The sequence below is a fragment of the Zootoca vivipara genome, chromosome 7 (genome assembly GCF_963506605.1).
Source record: "Zootoca vivipara chromosome 7, rZooViv1.1, whole genome shotgun sequence".
In the NCBI taxonomy this organism is placed as follows: Eukaryota; Metazoa; Chordata; class Lepidosauria; order Squamata; family Lacertidae; genus Zootoca; species Zootoca vivipara.
The window spans coordinates 88,619,808-88,639,627 of record NC_083282.1 but is presented as its reverse complement, the minus strand read 5'-3'; the positions used below and the strand labels follow the sequence as shown (position 1 = coordinate 88,639,627).

At 47.1% G+C, this 19,820-nt stretch overlaps 1 protein-coding gene across 2 annotated transcripts in view; it reads right to left on the bottom strand.

The window, feature by feature from the left end:
- LOC118089417 (DEP domain-containing mTOR-interacting protein) overlaps nt 1-19,820 on the bottom strand; it is a 29,832-nt gene that overhangs the window by 6,486 nt on the left and 3,526 nt on the right. Inside the window, exons 2-6 of one of the 2 annotated variants that reach the window (XM_060277523.1) lie at nt 14,622-14,800; nt 7,483-7,606; nt 2,887-3,065; nt 1,088-1,273; nt 757-897 (exon numbers count right to left, since the gene is read on the bottom strand). In XM_060277523.1, coding sequence (XP_060133506.1) covers nt 757-897; nt 1,088-1,273; nt 2,887-3,065; nt 7,483-7,606; nt 14,622-14,800 — 809 coding nt within the window. The remainder of the gene's footprint in view (nt 1-756; nt 898-1,087; nt 1,274-2,886; nt 3,066-7,482; nt 7,607-14,621; nt 14,801-19,820) is intronic. The other variant, XM_060277522.1, reaches the window with a different exon arrangement.

The window sequence follows — 19,820 nt, the reverse complement described above, 5'->3', positions numbered from 1 at the left end:
GATCTTAGAGCTAGATCTCCAGGAAAGCAGGAGCGGCTGTAGGGAATCTCGGAGATCAAGCGCTGCCGCAGTCAGAGGGGAGCCCTCAAGGAGGATGCCGCAGTCGCCCTTACTCCCTGCCTAACTCAGGCGCTCCCTGACAGCCCTCGCCAGTGGCGGCTGCCTCCTCTCATTGCCCATGCTACCTTGCTTGCTTGCGAGTAGGAAGCGGTGGCAGCGGTGGCCTGTTGCTGTGTTGGTGTTGGCTGGCGGCAAAAGGAGGGAGGGAGAGCGCATCTGGAACCCGGGCCACCCTGCCGGCCAAGTGGGGCGCCGGCGTCAGGTGCCTGCGTTACGCCACGCCGGGGCTGTCCTGCTGGAAAGGGAAGTCTGCAAAAGGTTGCGCTGGCTGGCGCCCCCCAGAATTCGGCGCCCGGGTGCCTTGCACCCCCGGGGTAAAGATGGCCCTGACGATGACCCTCTGTGGTTTGGATCCACCTCTGTTTAGATCTCCCAATGCACCTAAAGAGTTCATTTTGTGTCTGTGTTTTAATATTTTGTTGGAAGCTGCCCAGAGTGGCTGGAGCAACCCAGTCAGATGGGTGGCATAAAAATATATTATTATTATTAGTAGTAGTAGTAGTAGTAGTATATAATAATAATAATTTATTATTTATACCCTGCCCATCTGGCTGGGCTTCCCCTGCCACTCTGGGCGGCTTCCAACAAACATTAAAATACATCAAATATACTCATATATTATTATTATTTCCTCACCAGATTTGGGGTTGCATTCCACAGCTGGCAGGAACCCCAAACTCGGGGAGAGATTGAAGTAGGGGTTGGATCCCCCAGCCAGTGAGGTGACGCTGCTCCTTCGAACCGCTGAGACGGTTTTGATTTCTTTATTAGGCTGAACTGAAAGAGACAAAGGGAAGTTGGGAGCTGGCTGAGGTTGGTGTGGCAGTGCCCCGCTGGTGCTAATAGACCAGCCTCCGCTGCTACAAACCATACTGTCCCAGACCCAGCAGCAGCAGGCTGGCCTAGGCCCCCATGACAGTACCCGGAGTGCTCCCCACAAGTGCCGCCATCACCCACAGTTACCAACCAGACAAGAAGCTGCCGCTGTTCTGCTCAGGGTTGAGCTTGCGGAGGCAGAAGGGGCTGTCGGGGCTGTCCGAAAGGGCCCTGGAGGAGTTCTCGCTGAGCAGCTCCGCAAGACGTCTCCTCCGGCGGAAATTGATGCGGAACTGATAGAGGAGGTTGCCGTCATAGAAGTGGTGCCGGCCAGCCACTGAGGAAAAAATGGAGGGTGGTGGGGAGCAGATTGAGGGCTGCGGTTCTTCCCACCCCCCAAGAATGTGAGCCAAGATAGGATTCAGCAGTCTTCCATCAGCAACCTGGGGGTTGGTGACAATTGTTCTCAGCGCTCTCTCTCACACACACGCACACACAGAGACTGCAATAGCTCCTGGTTCATGTTTGGGGACAATCTGAAGCACTTGTGTTTACATTCCGTGTTCAGGATATCCAGATGGAATGCCTGCCTCTACATCGGCATGCCCAGAAGTTTATGTTCACAGCATCTCTGTCAGGTGCCTCAACCATCTGCGGTGAGGTGTGTATGTGTAAGAGAGACATGGGCTTCTAGGTGGTGGCACCGTCATAACAGAATTTTCTCCTCACAATGGTTTGCTTGGTGCTGACTTTGTCATCTATTTGGTATAAAGAGGACCCCTAATTTCCCCAGACCATGTTTGATGCTGCTTTAATTTGCTCTTAGTTCCCAATTGTCAAAGAAATGATTCTTCAACATCAACGTCGTTGGACCGGTTGTTCGGATGCCTGATTATCATCTTCCAAAGCAACTACTCTATTCTGAATTTAAAAATGGAAAGTGTAATTCTGGTGGTCAACAAAAGAGGTTCAAAGACTCTCTCAATGCAAATCTTTAAAAAATGTAGTATAAACACCGACAACTGGGAAACACTGGCCTGCGAGCGCTCCAAATGGAGAACAGCCTTTACTAAAGGTGCCATGGACACTCAAACTCAGGACAAAAGGGAGAAACGCGCTAAGAGGAAGGCACATTTGGCAAAACCTCAGCGTGATCAGCTCCCACCCAGAAACCTATGTCCCCACCGTGGCAGGACGTGTGGATCCAGAATTGGCCTCCACAGTCACCTATGGACTCAGTGTTAAAACTGTGATCATGGAAGACAATCATACTCGGCTATGAGGGATTGCCAAAGAAGAAGTTCCTAATTGTACTTTTTAAAAAAATCAATTCTAACTTTGTGCTTTTATGTGCTTGCAAAGCTCCTTTAGAACAAAAATGTACTTTTTTTAAAAAAGAAGGCTGGAACTTAACGAAGAATGGAAAATAACACCGCTGAATGTTCCTTCTTTTTCTTAGCTACACTCTTTTGCGTGCTGCCCCTTCTCTAGTCTTTGGTTCCTGTTGGCCATGCTGTCTTCCAGTTTCTACCCAAGAGCCAGGTTAGTTCCCCTCCCCCCTTTCCCCTCCCAACTCTTCCTCATCTGACAGCTTCTGCTCTTCCAGTCTTTCCACCCAACTTCTTATTCCTTCCTTCCATCTCTCACAGCCTCCAGTCGCCACTGATACGTTCAACGTATAGGGGAGGAAGCTCAATCTGGCAACAACATCCTGCTTTGTATTCCTGATTTAGAACAAGAGGAGGCTGGAGATCATTCCCTGGGTGTATCCCACCATGTGTGCTGCTTTGGCCAAGTTAGAGAGTGCCAGCTTCTAGGCGATATGCTCTAGCCATTACACCGCACTGCTCTTCGGTGCTTCCGGCTATCCTAGGCATATCCTTTGCCCCTAACCTGCCCAGCAGGTAACAACCCAATGCCCTCCCTTTTCTGCAATCTCCTTCTTCATACCATGCTGGATAATCCCATGTTCAAGGAGGACTTGGCAAAGCTCCACAGCCTCTTTCCGGTTTGCTGCCTCTCCTTCCTGGACCAACCAGTCGATCATTTCACACGCCAGAAAAGTCCTTTGGTACTTCACCGAGTTCTCCTCTCTGACTTTCAGGATCGAGTCCTCTATGCTGATCAGCCTAGGATCAAGGAAGCAGGTGGCAAAGGAACAAGGTGAGCAGATCAACATTTGCAGCCATTGCCATTTTAACGCTTGCTAATATTGTGCAGGGTTGTTAAACATCCAAGCCATTCATTTCTCAAAGAAAAATGTGCTGGGAGTCAAGTTTATCTAAAAGCGGGAGCCGAGTCCAGAGGCACAGGAGCTCGTCACAGTTACCCAGCGATGGGTGAGGGGAAGCCACTTTGCACATGCTCAGAGGCGAGGCTGCTCGGCATTATGTCAAGCTAGATGGTTTTAAAAGAGGATTATACCAGTGGGTAGCTCAGTTGGTTACAACATGGTGCTGATAACACCAAGTTTGCAGGTTGGATCCCTGTATTGGGAAACTGCATGTCCCTGCCTTGCAGGGGGTGGGCTAGATGACCCTCAGGGTCCCTTCCAACTGTTCAATTCTATGATGCTAAGTTCTTGGAAGAAACAGCGGCTGATGGGTACTAGTCATGATGGCTATGTTCTGCCTCCATAGCTAGAGGGAACAATGCTTCTGAATACAGTTGCTGGAAGCCATAGGAGGCGAGAGCGCTCTTATGCTTGAATTCTGCTTGTGGGTTTCCTACTGGTTAAAAAAAAAAAAGGTAAAGGACCCCTGGACAGTTAAGCCTAGTCAAAGGTTTCTATGGGGTTTGCCGCACTCATCTCGCTTTCAGGCCGAGGGAGCCAGTGTTTGTCCACAGACAGCTTTCTGGGTCATGTGGCCAGCAGGACTAAACCGCTTCTGGCACAACGGGACACCGTGACGGAAACCAGAGCACACGGAAACACTATTTACTTTCCCGCCACAGCGGTACCTATTTATCTACTTGCACTGGCATGCTTTTGAACTGCTAGGTAGGCAGGAGCTGGGACAGAGCAACGGGAGCACACCCCGTCGTTGGGATTCGAACCACCGACCTTCCGACTGGCAAGCCCAAGAGGCTCAGCGGTTTAGACCACAGCGCCACCTGGGTTTCCTACAAGCATTTGCTTGGCCACTGTGAGAACCGGATGCTGGACTAGATGGGCCATTGGCTCCAGTGGGCCCTTCTTATGTTCTCACGTTATGTCTGTAAGAGTGCAGCCGACATAACATAAGAAGGCTACTCTTGACATTTGAAACAGATCTCCTGGCTGCCTCCTTCTTTATGTCTCATTCTGATCGCAGGGATCTGCCAAAAGCACTCTCCTGTCGGGCATTATCCATACGTCAAAAAGATTAAAGTGAAATTCAATCTCGACTCGTACGATTTATGGAATCAAGCTGCTGACAAACACTCTCCATCTCTGAAGAGGGAGGTGGCAGGAATGCTGACAGGCCTGGAAGCACAAATTCCCGACAACCGCTGGAAAATTCAGTCTCCAGCGCCCCCAGTTTGAGCCTCTTTAGCTGCAATAAGCCTGTTTTTTGTGTGCAGAAGAACTTAAATACCCCCCATAACCACAAGAGGGCGTGCTGGGCCTATGGAATAACAGCCTATTATTCTCCCAAACTGCACCGAAACAAAGCTTCTGCTCAGCTCTAGACTGTGGCTGTTTTACTGGAAGCAACCAAGCACAGACTGGGAATTTAGGTTCATGCAATTAAAGTGGATTAAAGCACTCTGCCACCTTGTCACAACAAATCCACTCTTTCCTTTTTTAAATATGTGCTCTGTGGGGTTATGGATGTGACAGGGAATTGCTCTGAACGGCATGGGATGGAGGAATAATGAATGGAATGATGTATTTGCACAAGCAAATCAGGAGAAATGCTCGTTGCAGTATAATCTCCCTGCAGGCAACTCAGAGGGAATGCTAAATAAAATCAGACATAGGGTGCATTCAGATGTGGGGGTTATCACATTAGTTTTCCTTATTACAGTGTTACCTTGGTTCTCAAACTCTGAAAACCTGGATGTAAGTGTTCCAGTTTTCGAACATTTTTCGGACGTTAAACATCCGATGTGTCTGTCGGCTATTGTTTCCAGGGCACCTGCAGCAATCAGAAGCTGTGCCATGGTTTTTGAACATTTCGGAAGTCAAATGGACTTCCAGAACAGATTAAGTTTGGCACTTTTGTTTTTGCTATTTACTTTGTGTTTTTGAGGTTTTTTTGATTAATTTGGTTTTGTGACTGTGTGGGACCCAGTTTAGCTACTGATTGATTGATTGTGTGACTGTGGAAATGGATAAAAGCCCCTCATCCAAACAATGACTAACATCAGTGCAGGTAAGGGGAAAAATAATTTTAATTTCTATCATCTACAATACTGTCTTATTTATTTTATAATACAGTACATTGATTATTGCTTTCATTTTAGGGTAAAATTCATGTTAAATTGCTGCTTTACGGGTTGTTTTTAAAAGTCTAGAACAGATTAATTCATTTTGCATCACTTTCTATGGGAAAGCGCAACTTGGTTTTGGAATACTTTGGTTTTGGAACAGATGAAGTTTGAGAACCAAGGTACCACTGTATAAAGCTAGCCACTATTATCTCAGATTCTCATGTTCCTTTTACACTGCATTACCTGCAGCATTATGGAACTGTGATATACTGCCATGCTGTGCTCATTTTTAAATGGGGGAAGAGAACTGCATGCCGAAAGCACCCGAAATGTTGCCATGCAAAATTACAGAGCAAAACGTCTGTGACTTTCTGGGCTAAGGAGTTTGCAAACGGCTTTTCTTTCGGAAGCAACGGACATGGGAAAGTGTGCTAAGCTTCTTCCGGGTTCCACTAGTTTTCCAGAAGTTGCTCTTATGTTTGCTGAACGATCATGCGAAAGTTGGAAATTATCAGGTAAGGAAACATTGTGAAAACGAAGTGCTGTCTGAAGGCAGCCACAGTCTAACCTTTGCAAGCGAATCAGGGTAAATGCCCAGCAAACAGGTAGGAAGGTGGGGACCTTTATTCAAAGAAACAAGGTAGCTCAGCAGGCTAGGCCTAGAAAGCACAGCCACTCTTCTCGGTAGAACTTGCCCCTACGAAGGTTCACAGTTGCCTAAGTCTCCTTCTCCCCTGGGTCCTTCATAAGCAATCTGAGACTCTGTCACTGAGTCGCACTTTTCATACCTCTTCTGGTTCTGAGAGACCGGGGGAGCTTGTCGCAGTGTGGAAAGCAGTCTATAGATATTGGAATTAATTGATTAAAATATTGTTATAGACTGAGGTACACTCCCCCCCCCCCCCAAAAAAACACCCTAGAAATGAATAAATACTAGGATTTTTATTAACCGGGATATGGATTAAAGTACAAGCTGCAGAGCTGTGCCAGGCAGGGAATTCCTGGGATGGCTTACGCAAACCAGCCTGTCTGGCTTAGTGAAGAGCAAACCTGCTAAGTGGCAAAAGGTGTTGATGGGCCATGGGGGGGGGCGGACATTTGGGCCTGGGGATTGAGATGTTACCAAGGTGATGGGGAGTATGTTTGAGGGGAGAGGGGAAAGACTTTCTGGGAGGAAGAAGCAGGATGAAGAGTGAGATGGCTGGGGAAACCCAGCCAGATGGGTGGGATATTTATAATTATCATCATCATCATCATCATCATTATTTCATCCATCTTTGGGGGATGCTGGCTGCAGGGCTGGCTGGAGAGATGCCTTGGGCTCCAGGGCTGCACTGCTATGGAGTACAATTATAATAATAATTTATGATTTCTACCCTGCCAATCTCTGGGCGGCTTCCAACAAAAGATTAAAAATACAAGCTCTCTTGAAAGGACTATACGCTGCAAGATCTGAGCTCCCTCCATGCAGACTGAAGGGGTAAAGGTAAAGGTAAAGGTAAAGGTAAAGGGACCCCTGATCATTAGGTCCAGTCATGACCGACTCTGGGGTTGCGGCGCTCACCTCACGTTATTGGCCGAGGGAGCCGGCGTACAGCTTCCAAGTCATGTGGCCAGCATGACAAAGTCGCTTCTGGCAAACCAGAGCAGCACACGGAAACGCCATTTACCTTCCCACTGTAGCGGTACCTATTTATCTACTTGCACTTTGACGTGCTTTCAAACTGCTAGGTTGGCAGGAGCTGGGACTGAACAACGGGAGCTCACCCCGTCACAGGGATTTGAACCGCCGACCTTCTGATCAGCAAGCCCTAGGCTCTGTGGTTTAACCCACAGCAAAATAGGTGAATAAACCATATTTCTTAAAGCCATAACAGTCTCTGCCGCAATTTCAATTCTCCAAAGGAGCACAGACCCTGTGTGAGGGCCCGAGATCCCACGGGGCTTTTGCCACCGCTCGCAGGCACCTGACTTTTGTAACAATATGAAAACTCTGAACAAGTGCCAGACATAGGCAGGCAGGGAAACAGTAGGGGCACCCTTGAGAGCATGAACAGCAAAGGAAGATAACAGACTGTACTGCCGGAAAGTCTTATGCCCTGTGACCTTGGACAAAGGGACTCCACGTACGTCTCATAGAGGCTCTGGCCCCTCATGAACACCTTCACATCTTTGTTGAGCGGAAAGGTCCCATCGTCCTTGCGGAAGCGATACAGCAGCTTGGCGTCCTTGTAGTCGAAATGCTCATCACACACTGAAAGGAGTTCAAGGAAAAGATCAGCAACCTCTGACATGTAATTTATGTTTTCTGCCCAAGCCTATGAAGACTAGCATCACACAGATGGGAAACAACTCAAGGTTACCATGAAACATTTCTGCTCTTCCCTTCTTTGCAAAATCAGGTTTGCCGCCAACCATCTGTAGCCAAGTATCGCCATTTCCCGTGTTAAAAGGCAGATCATATAGAATATTGCAAAGGCCAACTCCTAGGGGAAGGGAGCCCTGCAGAACTGGACCCACCAAAGAGAGATGCCCAGTGCCCTATCAGCCAAGGTGGTCAAGGTATTGGTCCTCTGGAGAAACCACATTTTACAGGTATGGACCAACTGCAGCGTGTCTAGAGGATGCTGGCCAGAATAGTGAGAGGTTTCAGAAACCAAGTCCTAGAATCATAGAGTTGGAAGGGACTCCAAGGATCATCTAGTCCAGCGTTTCTCAACTGCTGTTCCGCGGCACACTAGTGTGCCGCGAGATGCTGGCTGGTGTGCCGTGACGTGCGGCGATGAGAAGGGCGATTTGCATTGTCACAGCACTAACCCGCCGGAAAGGAAGCCGGCCGGGTCACGACGCGGAGCGAGCGCAGCTCTCAACAGCCACCACCACGGGAGGGTGGTATTAGACAAACTTAAAGAAGCTGGCTGGATGAGCTCAACCTGAAACTTGCTGAGCAAAGGATTGTGCTGGCAGAGAAATCAGCGGCTTGTGAAGCCTTATTACAGGAGATTGCAACCAACACAGCAATTGGCAAGTGTTTCTTACAGTCATAATTATATAGTCAATATAGGGCGGCACAGAGTTAAATTTTTTAACTTTTTTAATGGTGGTGTGCCTCGTGATTTTTTTCATGGAACAAGTGTGCCTTGGCCCAAAAAAGGTTGAGAAACACTGATCTAGTCCAACCCCCTGCAATGCAGGGATCTCAGCTAAAGCAGCTATGACAAATGGCCATCCAACCTCTGCTTAAAAACCTCCAATGGAGGAGAGTCCCAAGGGCTGTTCCACTGTCGGACAGCTCTCACTGTCAGAAAGCTCTTCCTGATGTTGAGCCGGAATCTCCTTTCTTGTAACTTGAAGCCATTGGTTTCAGTCCTGTCCTCCAGAGCAGGAGACAAGAAGCTTGCTCCTTCTCCCATGTGACAGCCCTTGAGATACTGGAAGATGAAATGTTTCAAGAAGCTGAGGATACTTACCCAGGAGAAGAAGAGATGGCTAAGAGGAGACCTGGAAAGCACTATCACAGAGAAGATGTAGCAGAGTTGCCCTTCATTGCTCCAGAAGGCAGGACTAGAACCACTGCATGCAAACTGCTGGAAAGGAGGTTGTTTTTTGGGGGGTGGAATGACAGGATAAAGTTTTGAATGGCAAGAGCTGTTTGATGTTGGAGCACACAGCCATGGGAGGTGATAAGCTCTCCATTGCTGGAAGTCTTTAAGCAGAGGCCGGGCCCAATTGTACAGCCTCACAAGAACCATAAATTTGTGCCTGAAAATAGCTAAAGTTCCATGCAACTTAGGTATAATGTTTGGTTCTACTTCTTCATAAAAGTATTTCCATACCTCGGTATAAAACACCATAAAACAAAAACACTATGGACCACAATGCAAATAATTATGAAAGTGATTGTTTTACTGAATGCACCTACAGTGGAACCTCGGTTTATGAACACCTCGGTTTATGAATTTTCGGTTTATGAACACCGCGGACCCATCTGGAACGGATTAATTCATTTTTCATTACTTTCAATGGGAAAGTTCGCTTCAGTTTATGAACGCTTCAGTTTATGAACAGACTTCCGGAACCAATTACACCCATGCTTCAGTTTATGAACGCTTCAGTTAAAGTACTCCGCGGACCCATCTGGAACGGATTAATCCACTTTCCATTACTTTCAATGGGAAAGTCCGCTTCAGTTTATGAACGCTTCAGTTTATGAACACCGCGGACCGTCTGGAACGGATTAATTCATTTTCCATTACTTTCAATGGGAAAGTTCGCTTCAGTTTATGAACGCTTCAGTTTATGAACAGACTTATGGAACCAATTGTGTTCATAAACCGAGGTACCACTGTATAACAAAACTAGTTACAGCTAGGTCTGGCGTAGTCGAAACAAAATAAAAAAATTCTCCCAGTAGCTCCTTAGAGACCATGCACACAAAAGCTCATACCAATGACAAACTTAGTTGGTCTCTAAGGTGCTACTGGAAGAATTTTTTTTATTTTGTTTCGACTATCACAAAACTTTAGTGTACACAGAATTGTGTGCTATTATTTCACACCTGTAATCAAATTGAGTATTTAGATTAATTCTCTTGCAGGGAGAGGGGAATGGGTGATGTGTGGCCACATTTCTACCGGGAAACAATGATTAAGATCAAGCACATTCCATAAGATGATTACTGCCCCTTACTTACAGGCAGGCTCAAAAGAAAATGACTCTGCCTGGCCAATCAAAATGACACAACTCAAGAAAAGCCCTTGTGAGCTAAGCAAAGGAAAATCAAACACAGCAAAAACGACAAGCTAGCATTGCACATTTTGCAGGGGATTATCGTGGTCTGATGACGTCACCGATAAGCGGGCCAAAAGGTTCTGTTTCTTGACAACATTCTTTTATTTAATTAAAAGACTTGGGATTCTTTTGAAACTGCCCGCAGGCTATGAAAAATTAATAGCAGCTTGCAGGGAGGGGATTCAGATTTGAATGTTAATAATTAACCCAGAACTAATTGCAACTGCATTATAGCACCACAGCTAAGTTTAATTTAATTCATGGTATGAAAGTCTTTCCCCCAGGCAGCAGATGGCAATGAGCAGAATGTTTGCCTTGCTATATAATAATTCAGGCAGAGTCAAAATCAACCTTTGGTTGATAGATTCTCCCATATCAAAGCTCTTATCTTATTGAGCCAAATGAGGGCACAACATCTTCAAACTAGCGTCAATTAGAGAACCCACGGATTTCTGTGATTTTCCATTCTGATTATGAAACCCACACATTTTCCTGTTTCTGATAGGGTTCCCAAATAGACAGTGGCCAGCCAGATGTGCAATTAAGCCAATTGCGCAGACCATGTTTACGCAGATTCAGACCTGCATTATAATGCTCGCAGCAATTTTGATGCTTTCGAACGGGCAATGTGATGGGCAATATATCCTGTTCTATAAACAGGCATGTGATACGCAGCTATGATTTGGATCTGCATTGCAGAAAACATCATATCAGCTCAGTCCTTGAATTTTGGGGTGCAGGAGATAAGCAGACGGGGCCTTAATGAAACCCACTAGCCCCATCTGTTCACCCCACTCCCCCAGATTTAGTCACTGTAGCACTGCTATAAAAACAGTAGCTAAGGGGGCAATCATGAAAGGAAAGTGGACCAGGCTCCCTTTGACCCTGCTGGAATTCAAGCAACTGGATTTGTTGCCCAACATGCAAGATAATCCACAGAAAGGAAGATTTTGCATATCTCTAGCACCAGCAATCAGCTCATATGTGTGGTGCATCGAGACATTGCACACATTCTGATCCACAAACAAGCTAAGATGCTTTGAAATGTGAGGCTTGTCAAACATACATGCCACTATAAGTCTTTCGCATTTAAGTCAGGCCCAGCTCATTAGTTTGCAGAAACTGGCTAGCTCTTGGCAACACCTCAACTCCCCACCAAGTAAATTGAGAGGACCTTTGCTAAGTCAGAGCTGCTAGGTAGACCTCAGATCTCAAGCCTTATAACCGGAATTTACAACAGCAGAAAGAAAATGTTTGTTTGTGAACTTCTTCTCTGTATCATTGACCATACCAGTTTCTGCCATGCCCATTTCCCACCATTGGAATGTGGCCCTTGGAAGGGGGGCCCCCAGGTTCCCCACCCTTGATGCAGCCTCGTGTCCTGCTTGAGGGTTTCTCAGGGGCACCTGGTTGGACATTTGTGAGAAAGAGATAAGATAATTTTTGGGTCTGAGCCAGCAGGACTCTTATGCTTTCCACTCCCAAATTATGGGTTCAACAGTGTGACGATTTTCTCACACAGGCACTACAGCGGTACCTCTAGTTATGAACTTAATTCATTCCGGAGGTCCGTTCTTAACCTGAAACTGTTCTTAACTAGAGGCGTGCTTTTGCTAATGGGGCCTCTTGCTGCCGCTGCGCTGTCGGCACACGATTTCCGTTCTCATCCTGGGGCAAAGTTCTCAACTCGAGGCAACTCTTCCAGGTTAGCGGAGTTTGTAACCTGAAGCATTTGTAACCTGAGTTACAACTGTACTTATGAAAAACACCCACAGCCGTCACATGTGCTCAGCAGCCAATCACACCTACAAAAGCGGGCCCTCCAAGTGTCCTCATTTTACAGGGACAGTCCCAGATTGACAGAAGCCTTCCCGATTCCTGATCTGATCCCGCTTTTCCTGAAGACGTCCCTATTTCCATTGGAGAACTGTTGGAAGGAATGGAGTTATGCAACCCCTGAACCGACGCAACCTTTAGAAGACATCTGAAGGCAGCCCTATATAGGGAAGATTTTTAAATGTTTAATGTTTTATTATGTTCTCATATATGTTGAAAGCCGCTCAGAGCGGCTGGGGCGACCCAGTCAGATGGGTGGGGTATAAATAATACAATTATGATGGTGATGGAATAGGATGTCCCTGTTTTCATTGGAGAAATGTTGGAGGGTATTGCTGAAGCACGTGTTGTTTTTCCCCCTATTTGTTTCTCCTCTTCCTGCCCCCACCTCCCCCCATCCAAGGTTCACTGTGCAAGTCAAAACTTGTACCAAGGCTCGCCTCAGACTTTCTGCAAAAATCACACCGGCAGCCTCGGTATATTTTGACTGCTGACAACTCCAGGCTGCAAGCAAGGCAGACACAGACTCGAGCCTTGTGTAGCCGTGCCAGAGGAACGATGCCCAGAGGGGGCTTTGCCAGATAAACCTGAAAGGGGAACATTCATCCAGCAGCGGAGTCCCCACAATGCCTCACGTGAACACCACCCTCTTCTCAATGGCAGGCTTCTTCAGGGTGGACTTTGCTGGAGAACCCAAGCCACACCCCTTCTGTCAAGAATGCCGAGCCGCTCTTGGACAAAGTTCTACCATGGAAATGAAAAAGCCTTCGTGCATTCATGCCCTGCATTCCATCCTTGGTTTATCGCTCACTCCCTTAACTGCTAGAAGACACCAGCTTGCATAGGTGCCAACTCCCTGGGCCCCCTGAGTGCCAAGCACCCACAAAATCATAGAATCAAAGAGTTGGAAGAGACCACAAGGGCCACCCAGTCCAACCCCCTGCCAAGCAGGAGGGGCCAGGCATCCACAAATTTTGGTGCCAGGAGTGCCAACTTGGCTCCGCGACTGTGGGTGCCCTGCAGTGTGCATGGCCCTGGCACAGAAATTTGTGGGTGCCCGGCCCCTTCATGGGGAAATTTGTGGGTGCTCGGGCACCCATGGAGTTGGCACCTAGGGCAAGGGCCATGCATGCTGCATGGCACCCACGGTTGTGGGGCCAAGCTGGCATTCCTGCCAGCTTGCTACAGTACGCAGAAGTAGATCATCAGCTTATACTGCTGCTGCATCTCTCTCTCTCTCTCTCTCTCTCTCTCTCTCTCTCTCTCTCTCTCTCTCTTTTATATTGCTTCATAGCAATAATGAGCAAAGCAATTAAGACGGAGCCCTTAGGAGCTGAAGGTTAGGTTACTCTTTCTGCTGGAAATTGTATTGTACACAGCAGCCCTTGAATTTAAAGCTTTGAATACTCTGGAACCCCAGCTAATGCATGCTCCAGCATTCCTCTGTAACCATCTATTGCACTTTGCTTATCAGGGGCTAGTCACTAGTCAATGTGCTATTCTTTGCGACAATGCACCTGTTATGAGAATCCATGTGGCAGCGTGCTTAGATTGCTGTTGTGGTATAAACACTGACAACTGGGAAACACTGGCCTGAGAGCGCTCCAATTGGAGAACAGCCTTTACCAAAGGTGTCATGGGCTTTGAAGATACTCAAACTCAGGACAAAAGGGAGAAACATGCTAAGAGGAAGGCACGCTTGGCAAACCCTCACCGTGATCAACTCCTGCCCAGAAACCTATGTCCCCATTGTGGAAGGACGTGGGGATCCAGAACTGGCCTCCACAGTCATTTACAGATTCACTGTTAAGACCGTGTTTATGGAAGAGAATCTTACTCGGCTACGAGAGGAGGAGGAGGAGGAGGAGGAGGAGGAGGAGGAGGAGGAGGAGGAGGAGGAGGAGGAGGAGGAGGATATTGCTGTACTTAGGGCCAGTGGGGGAGAGCTAGTCTGATCCCTACTCATAGAGTTTTCTGAGTTACCATGGATAAGTGTGTACTAGCACTCAACCAACCATTTTACAGAGAGTCATTGTGATGATGGGCATATCTAGCTCATAGTCCAAGTAGATCCACTGAAATCAGTCACGATGACTAACTTGACTATACCACTTTCAATGGGTCTGCTCCAAGTATGAAGTCAGCGAGATACTTCCCCATGAGAGGAAGTGGGAGAGCTGTGGAGGCCACCATCATCTTATTGGGGGAAGATAATTGCTGAGATGTTGAATCCTCCTCCAAAATGTGGGTGCTCAAAGACCCTCCATCCTGGAAGCCATCAAAGCAGAATCAGTGAAGGAAAGGCTCTCTTGAAGCAATAATCTGTGATCCAAAGGCCAAACCTCTTGTGGTCCAAACAATTAGAAAGCCACCGTTCTTCCACTTAAACAGTGGCTTTCTAATTGTTTGGAACAAAGAGGCTTTTGGATCACAAATTATTGGTTGTAGAGAGCCTTTCAGTGGCAGGTTCCCAAATGGACTTAAACTTTGTTTAAAGAGTTAACTTGGGCCAGGAATATTAATTCATTTCCACAAGGTCTCTGATCCTCGGGTGCAGCTGTTTCAAGGCACCAAATTGAAGTATGCACATACACTTGAGAAGAGAGTCCTCAAGAGGATTCAGAACGGAGAGGTGCACAAACCGTGATGGATAATATAATGGTCCATGAGCTTCTGCATCAGCCGGATGCCTGTTTCTCGGTCTGGTGCTTCTTTGTGGTCAATCAACCAATCGGTGAGCTCCTTGGCCACAAAGCAATTGGGGTAGGTGCGAAGGTGATAGCGCCTGTCCTTAATAAGGTTGCCATCGTGGAGCCGAAGCCTGGAAGGGAAACAGAAAACAGGTCAAGAGCTGGATAGGGAGAAACGAAAGCTTCTTCGCTTAGTCAGGAATAATCAGATGCGCAAATATAAGATGGGGACACCTGGCTCGACAGCAGGACATATGGGAAGGATCTAGGAGTCTTAGTAGACCACAAACTTAACATGAGTCAACAGTGTGATGCAACAGCAAACAAAAGCCAATGCTATTCTAGGCTGCATCAACAGAAGTATAGTGTCCACATGAAGGGAAGTAATAATGCCACTCTATTCTGCCTTGGTCAGACAACACCAGGAATACTGTGCCCAGTTTGGGGCATCACAATTTAAGAATATTGACAAGCTGGAACATGTGCAGAGGAGGGCAACCGAGGTGATCAAAGATCTGGAAAGCAAGCCTTATGAAGAACAGTTGAGGGAATTGGGTTTAGCCTGGAGAAGACAGATGTGTGATAGCCACCTTCAGATATCTAAGGGGCTGTCTGTCACAGGGAAGAGGGAGCAAGCTTGTTCTCTGCTGAGCCAGAGGGTAGGACTCAAATCAATGGATCCCAATTGCAAGAAAGATGATTCTGACTAAACATTAGGAAGAATTTTCTGGTGGTAGGAGCTGTTTGATGGTGGACTGGACTACTTCAGAAGGTGGTGGGCTCTCCTTCATTGGAGAGTTTTTAAACGGAGTTGGGATGGTGTCAGGCTTCGGGGAATGGGCTTCCTCCTCCCTTTGGCAGTAGATAAGGAGAGCAGAGACATCACCTTGCCGACAAAGGTCCGTATAGTTAAAGCTATGGTTTTCCCAGTAGTGATGTATGGAAGTGAGAGCTGGACCATAAAGAAGGCTGATCGCCGAAGAATTGATGCTTTTGAATTATGGTGCTGGAGGAGACTCTTGAGAGTCCCATGGACTGCTAGAAGATCAAACCTATCCATTCTTAAGGAAATCAGCCCTGAGTGCTCCCTGGAAGGACAGATCGTGAAGCTGAGGCTCCAATACTTTGGCCACCTCATGAGAAGAGAAGAATCCTTGGAAAAGACCCTGATGTTGGGAAAGATTGAGGGCACTAGGAGAAGGGGACGTCAGAGGACAAGATGGTTGGACAGTGTTCTCGAGGCTACGAACATGGGTTTGACCAGACTGCGGGAGGCAGTGCAGGACAGGAGAGCCTGGCGTGCTGTGGTCCATGGGGTCACGAAGAGTCGGACACGACTAAACGACTAAACAACAACAACAAGGAGAACAAAGAGAAAGGAGTCTTCCTACCAGTTAGAACTGTAATGATCACAGCGAGAGAACAAAGAATCCATTCCCTAGGAATGAAGGTGCTCCCAATTAAGGGTTTCACCCGCTTCCCCCCTAGTCACCCACGTCAATACCACATCTTGCAACCTGATCTTGTAGCCACTGCACATTCTGTGCTGTCACCTTATCTGCTCTTCTTGACCTTGGGCTGAGTGGATGAATACTTTCCAGAGACAGTGAGTCCGTTAACACTCTCTCTCTCTCTCTCTCTCTCTCTCTCTCTCTCTCTCTCTCTCTCTCTCCCAGTTCTCCTCCTCCTAGCTGTTCCCCACCCAGTACTTCCCAGCCTTCTGAAACATGTCCCTATGTAAACCACTGTTCCAAATCTATACTGTCCTCCTGCTCCTGGGAAGATTCAGGAGGAGGCTCCCACCATTCCTCCTCAGTACAGCCCTCCTCAGCACAGTCCCTGACAGATGGCGACCTGTCTTGGATTCTTTAACTGTGATTACTTCATTGCAGGGGGTTGGACTAGATGACCCTCGGGGACCCTTCCAACTCTACAATGCCAGGATTCTACGGTGTTGGAACATGACGTTTCTGCACTTGAAATCTGAGCGGCAATGTCCTTTTGCTGCTGCTTTGTTAACCCTGGTGGAAACACGTCTGACTGGTCTTTGTTATGATGCCCTCTCTGGGACTCAATTAGTTCTGGCAATCACTAGTGTTGACAGAGGCTTCATATCAAGGTCAACTGTGCTGAAAAAATGAAAAAAACTATTTTGGCGGTTTCCAAAAGCCGCTCCCCTCCTCCTGACACTTTTCTTGACATTCACCACCGCACTAAACGTTCCTCCCTGACTTGCTCCACTTGCTCAAGGCCTACCCAGCTCTCACTGCCATTTATTTACTGAGTTTATTTAGAACACTGACAGATTGCTTTACCAGTAAATGTTCTCAGACTGATGTACAAAGGCAACAGGAGGAAGACATCACAAGGAAATCAAATGCTCACAATTATGGGGCGGTTTTTAAAAAACAGTCGTAAGCCAAGCAGAACCTCAAAGCAGCTCAGAAGACTGAACCACAGAAGAACAGGTTTTAACTCTCCCTTCCAAGGATAATGAGAAAGGGGTCACACATCTCCCCATGGAAGGCATTTCCAAAGTTCTGGGGGTGGAACTGAAAGCTCATGCTCCTTATAGTGGCCAACCTCTGCTACAAATTACAAGGAAGGAGATCCCGACTAAACGTTAGGAAGAAGAACCATTTGTCAGTGGAATAGGCTACGACAGAAAATGGCAGAATTGCCTTAATTGAAGGTTTTTAAACACAGGTTGATTGCAATCTGTTATGGATGCTTTAGTTGAGAGTCCTGTGTTGCAGGGGGTTGGACTAGATGATCCTCGGGTTCCCTTCCAACTATACAGTTCTATGATTCTATGATTCAGTGGCTGCTCCCCATCTCAAAATAAAATAAAATCCTTAGAATCATAGAATCATAGAGTTGGAAGAGACCACAAGGGCCATCCAGTCCAACCCCCTGCCGAGCAGGAAACACCATCAAAGCATTCTTGTAACCCAGATCTGTTCCAAGCCTTAAACTCTTCATTTTCCCTCATGAGGAGTTTTTGAAAACTTGCCACACTTATGTGACATTTTGAGTTGTTCTCCACTGCCTAGCTGTGGATTTTGCAGGTTTTTTTCCTTTTCTTTTTACACATTGCTCATTTTGCTTTATTGAAGCCATCTAAAGTTGCCAACGCCTTCTTTGCCCCGCTGCAATTTCCAGGTTTGACGCACGGCCTCAACCTCAAAAGCACCTCTAAATACACCAGAGCCAAATTTACCTCTCTCTGCATGTGTTTATGAAGCCATGACCATGGGGAAGGGGACAGAGAAGTGGAATCTATTAGATATGTCTCGCAGAGCCTCTCAAAACCCCGGAACCTAGATTAAAATAGCGTAGGCAATGGTGTAACGTTGTCAAGGTCACGAGGAGAACAGAACTACCCTCGACAATCTTATTCACAGGCAAAGTCTCAGCGCATTAAACAAATATCACAAGATATCCGATACCAGAAAAACAGCCCGCAGTGCTCTTTCAAATATTGTTTTTGTTTGAACAAAGGAAGGCTGTGCACCCAGCAAAACACCGCAGTGCTTTCAGAGCAAAGTGTGAAGACAACTTATTCCTGACAACTCTCTGGGCCATCACTCCATTTCCAGGCCTCATGTTGATGGTTCACTGTCTGTGTGAGCACACATGCTTGCACATTTGCACATAGGCCCCATCTGCACTCCATACCAGTATTTAAAGCAGTATCATACCATTTCTTGGGAGAAAAGCGATGACAAACCTAGACAGCGTCTTAAAAAGCAAGGTCCGTACAGTTAAAGCTATGGTTTTCCCAGTGGTGATGTATGAAAGTGAGAGCTGGACCAGGGCCATCTTAAGCATATCTGGCGCCGTGGTGCAAAGCTCCCTCCGATGCCCCGTTTCCCAGAGTTTTTTAGGGAGAACGGTGCTGCCAGCGGGGCTGGAGGGCAGCTCCTCCGGCGGGGAAGAGACGGAGGCTGGATGCGGCATCTCCCAGCTCAGCTGGCCGCTTCGTGGCCACGGCAGACGGAGGCTCCGGGTGCGGTGCTGCTTCTGCGCGGCATGGTGGAGGCAGGCAAGGGCGGCAAACTGAGGCCAGGAGGCACAGCGTCCAGCCTCTGCCTCTTCCCTGGTGTCCTCCAGAACTTGGCACCCTGGTAACCCGTGCCACTAGCCTCTATGGGTAAGACACCCCTCTATGGGTAAGAAGCTGGACCATAAAGAAGGCTGATCGCCTAAGAATTGAAGGATATTGAGATTTTATTGGGGGCGGCAGGAAAGCTCTGCCCCACATCATTGATCACATGACGGGGCACACATATGCTCTTTGAATGGCAATTCCTATCAACTTTGCGAAGGCCCAGAACCCTTGAATATCATACTGGAAGCCCCTAGGAGTCTAATCCTATGATTCCCATCACAGAGCCACAATTCCCACAGTTCCCTGGGAAGAGGGATTGATTGCTAAACCATGTACAGTATCAGTTATCCCTCTCCAACATCAGAGAGGCTGATCTGAGTGGCTTCTCAGTCAGTAGAGCCTGAGACTTTTAATCTCAGGGTTGTTGGGCAAAAGATTCTGGCATTGCAAGGGATTGGACTAGATGACCCTCAGGATCCCTTCCAACTCTACAATTCCATGATCCTATGATCACACATACCCCTGCCACAACAGAAATCTGATGCCACGGCCAAGGCAAAGTTGATAACTAACTGTTGATGTTCTCTGCTAGCCTTCATATGAGTGTTTAACCTTAATCATGTGATTAAGGTATTCAACTGAAAATCTCCATTTTGAAAGGGAGTTGCCTTGGGGTTTTTTTGTTCCCAGGCAGTCAGAGAAATATGTGATAATGATGCCTCTCCAGGAGTGCAAGGCCTTAGGCTGGATGCAGGCTAATGCAAGCTATGAGAGAGACTGAGTTTTGCTGTGATGGTAATTACGTTAAATATTTAAAAAGAAGAACCTATGCTTGAATATGCATATGCTTTATACAGTTATTTGAATGTATCGTTGATTGTTTTTGTATCTGTGTTGAAGTAGTTCTGGTTAGTAAAACTTCAAATCAAATTTATGGGTGAAATTTATGGGTCCAAAAGGAATCAGCTTTTATGAATCCAATTGCTTCAAGCTGTGCAATACTAATATCTGAAATAGGTCTTTGGGTTGTGAAGTTTCTA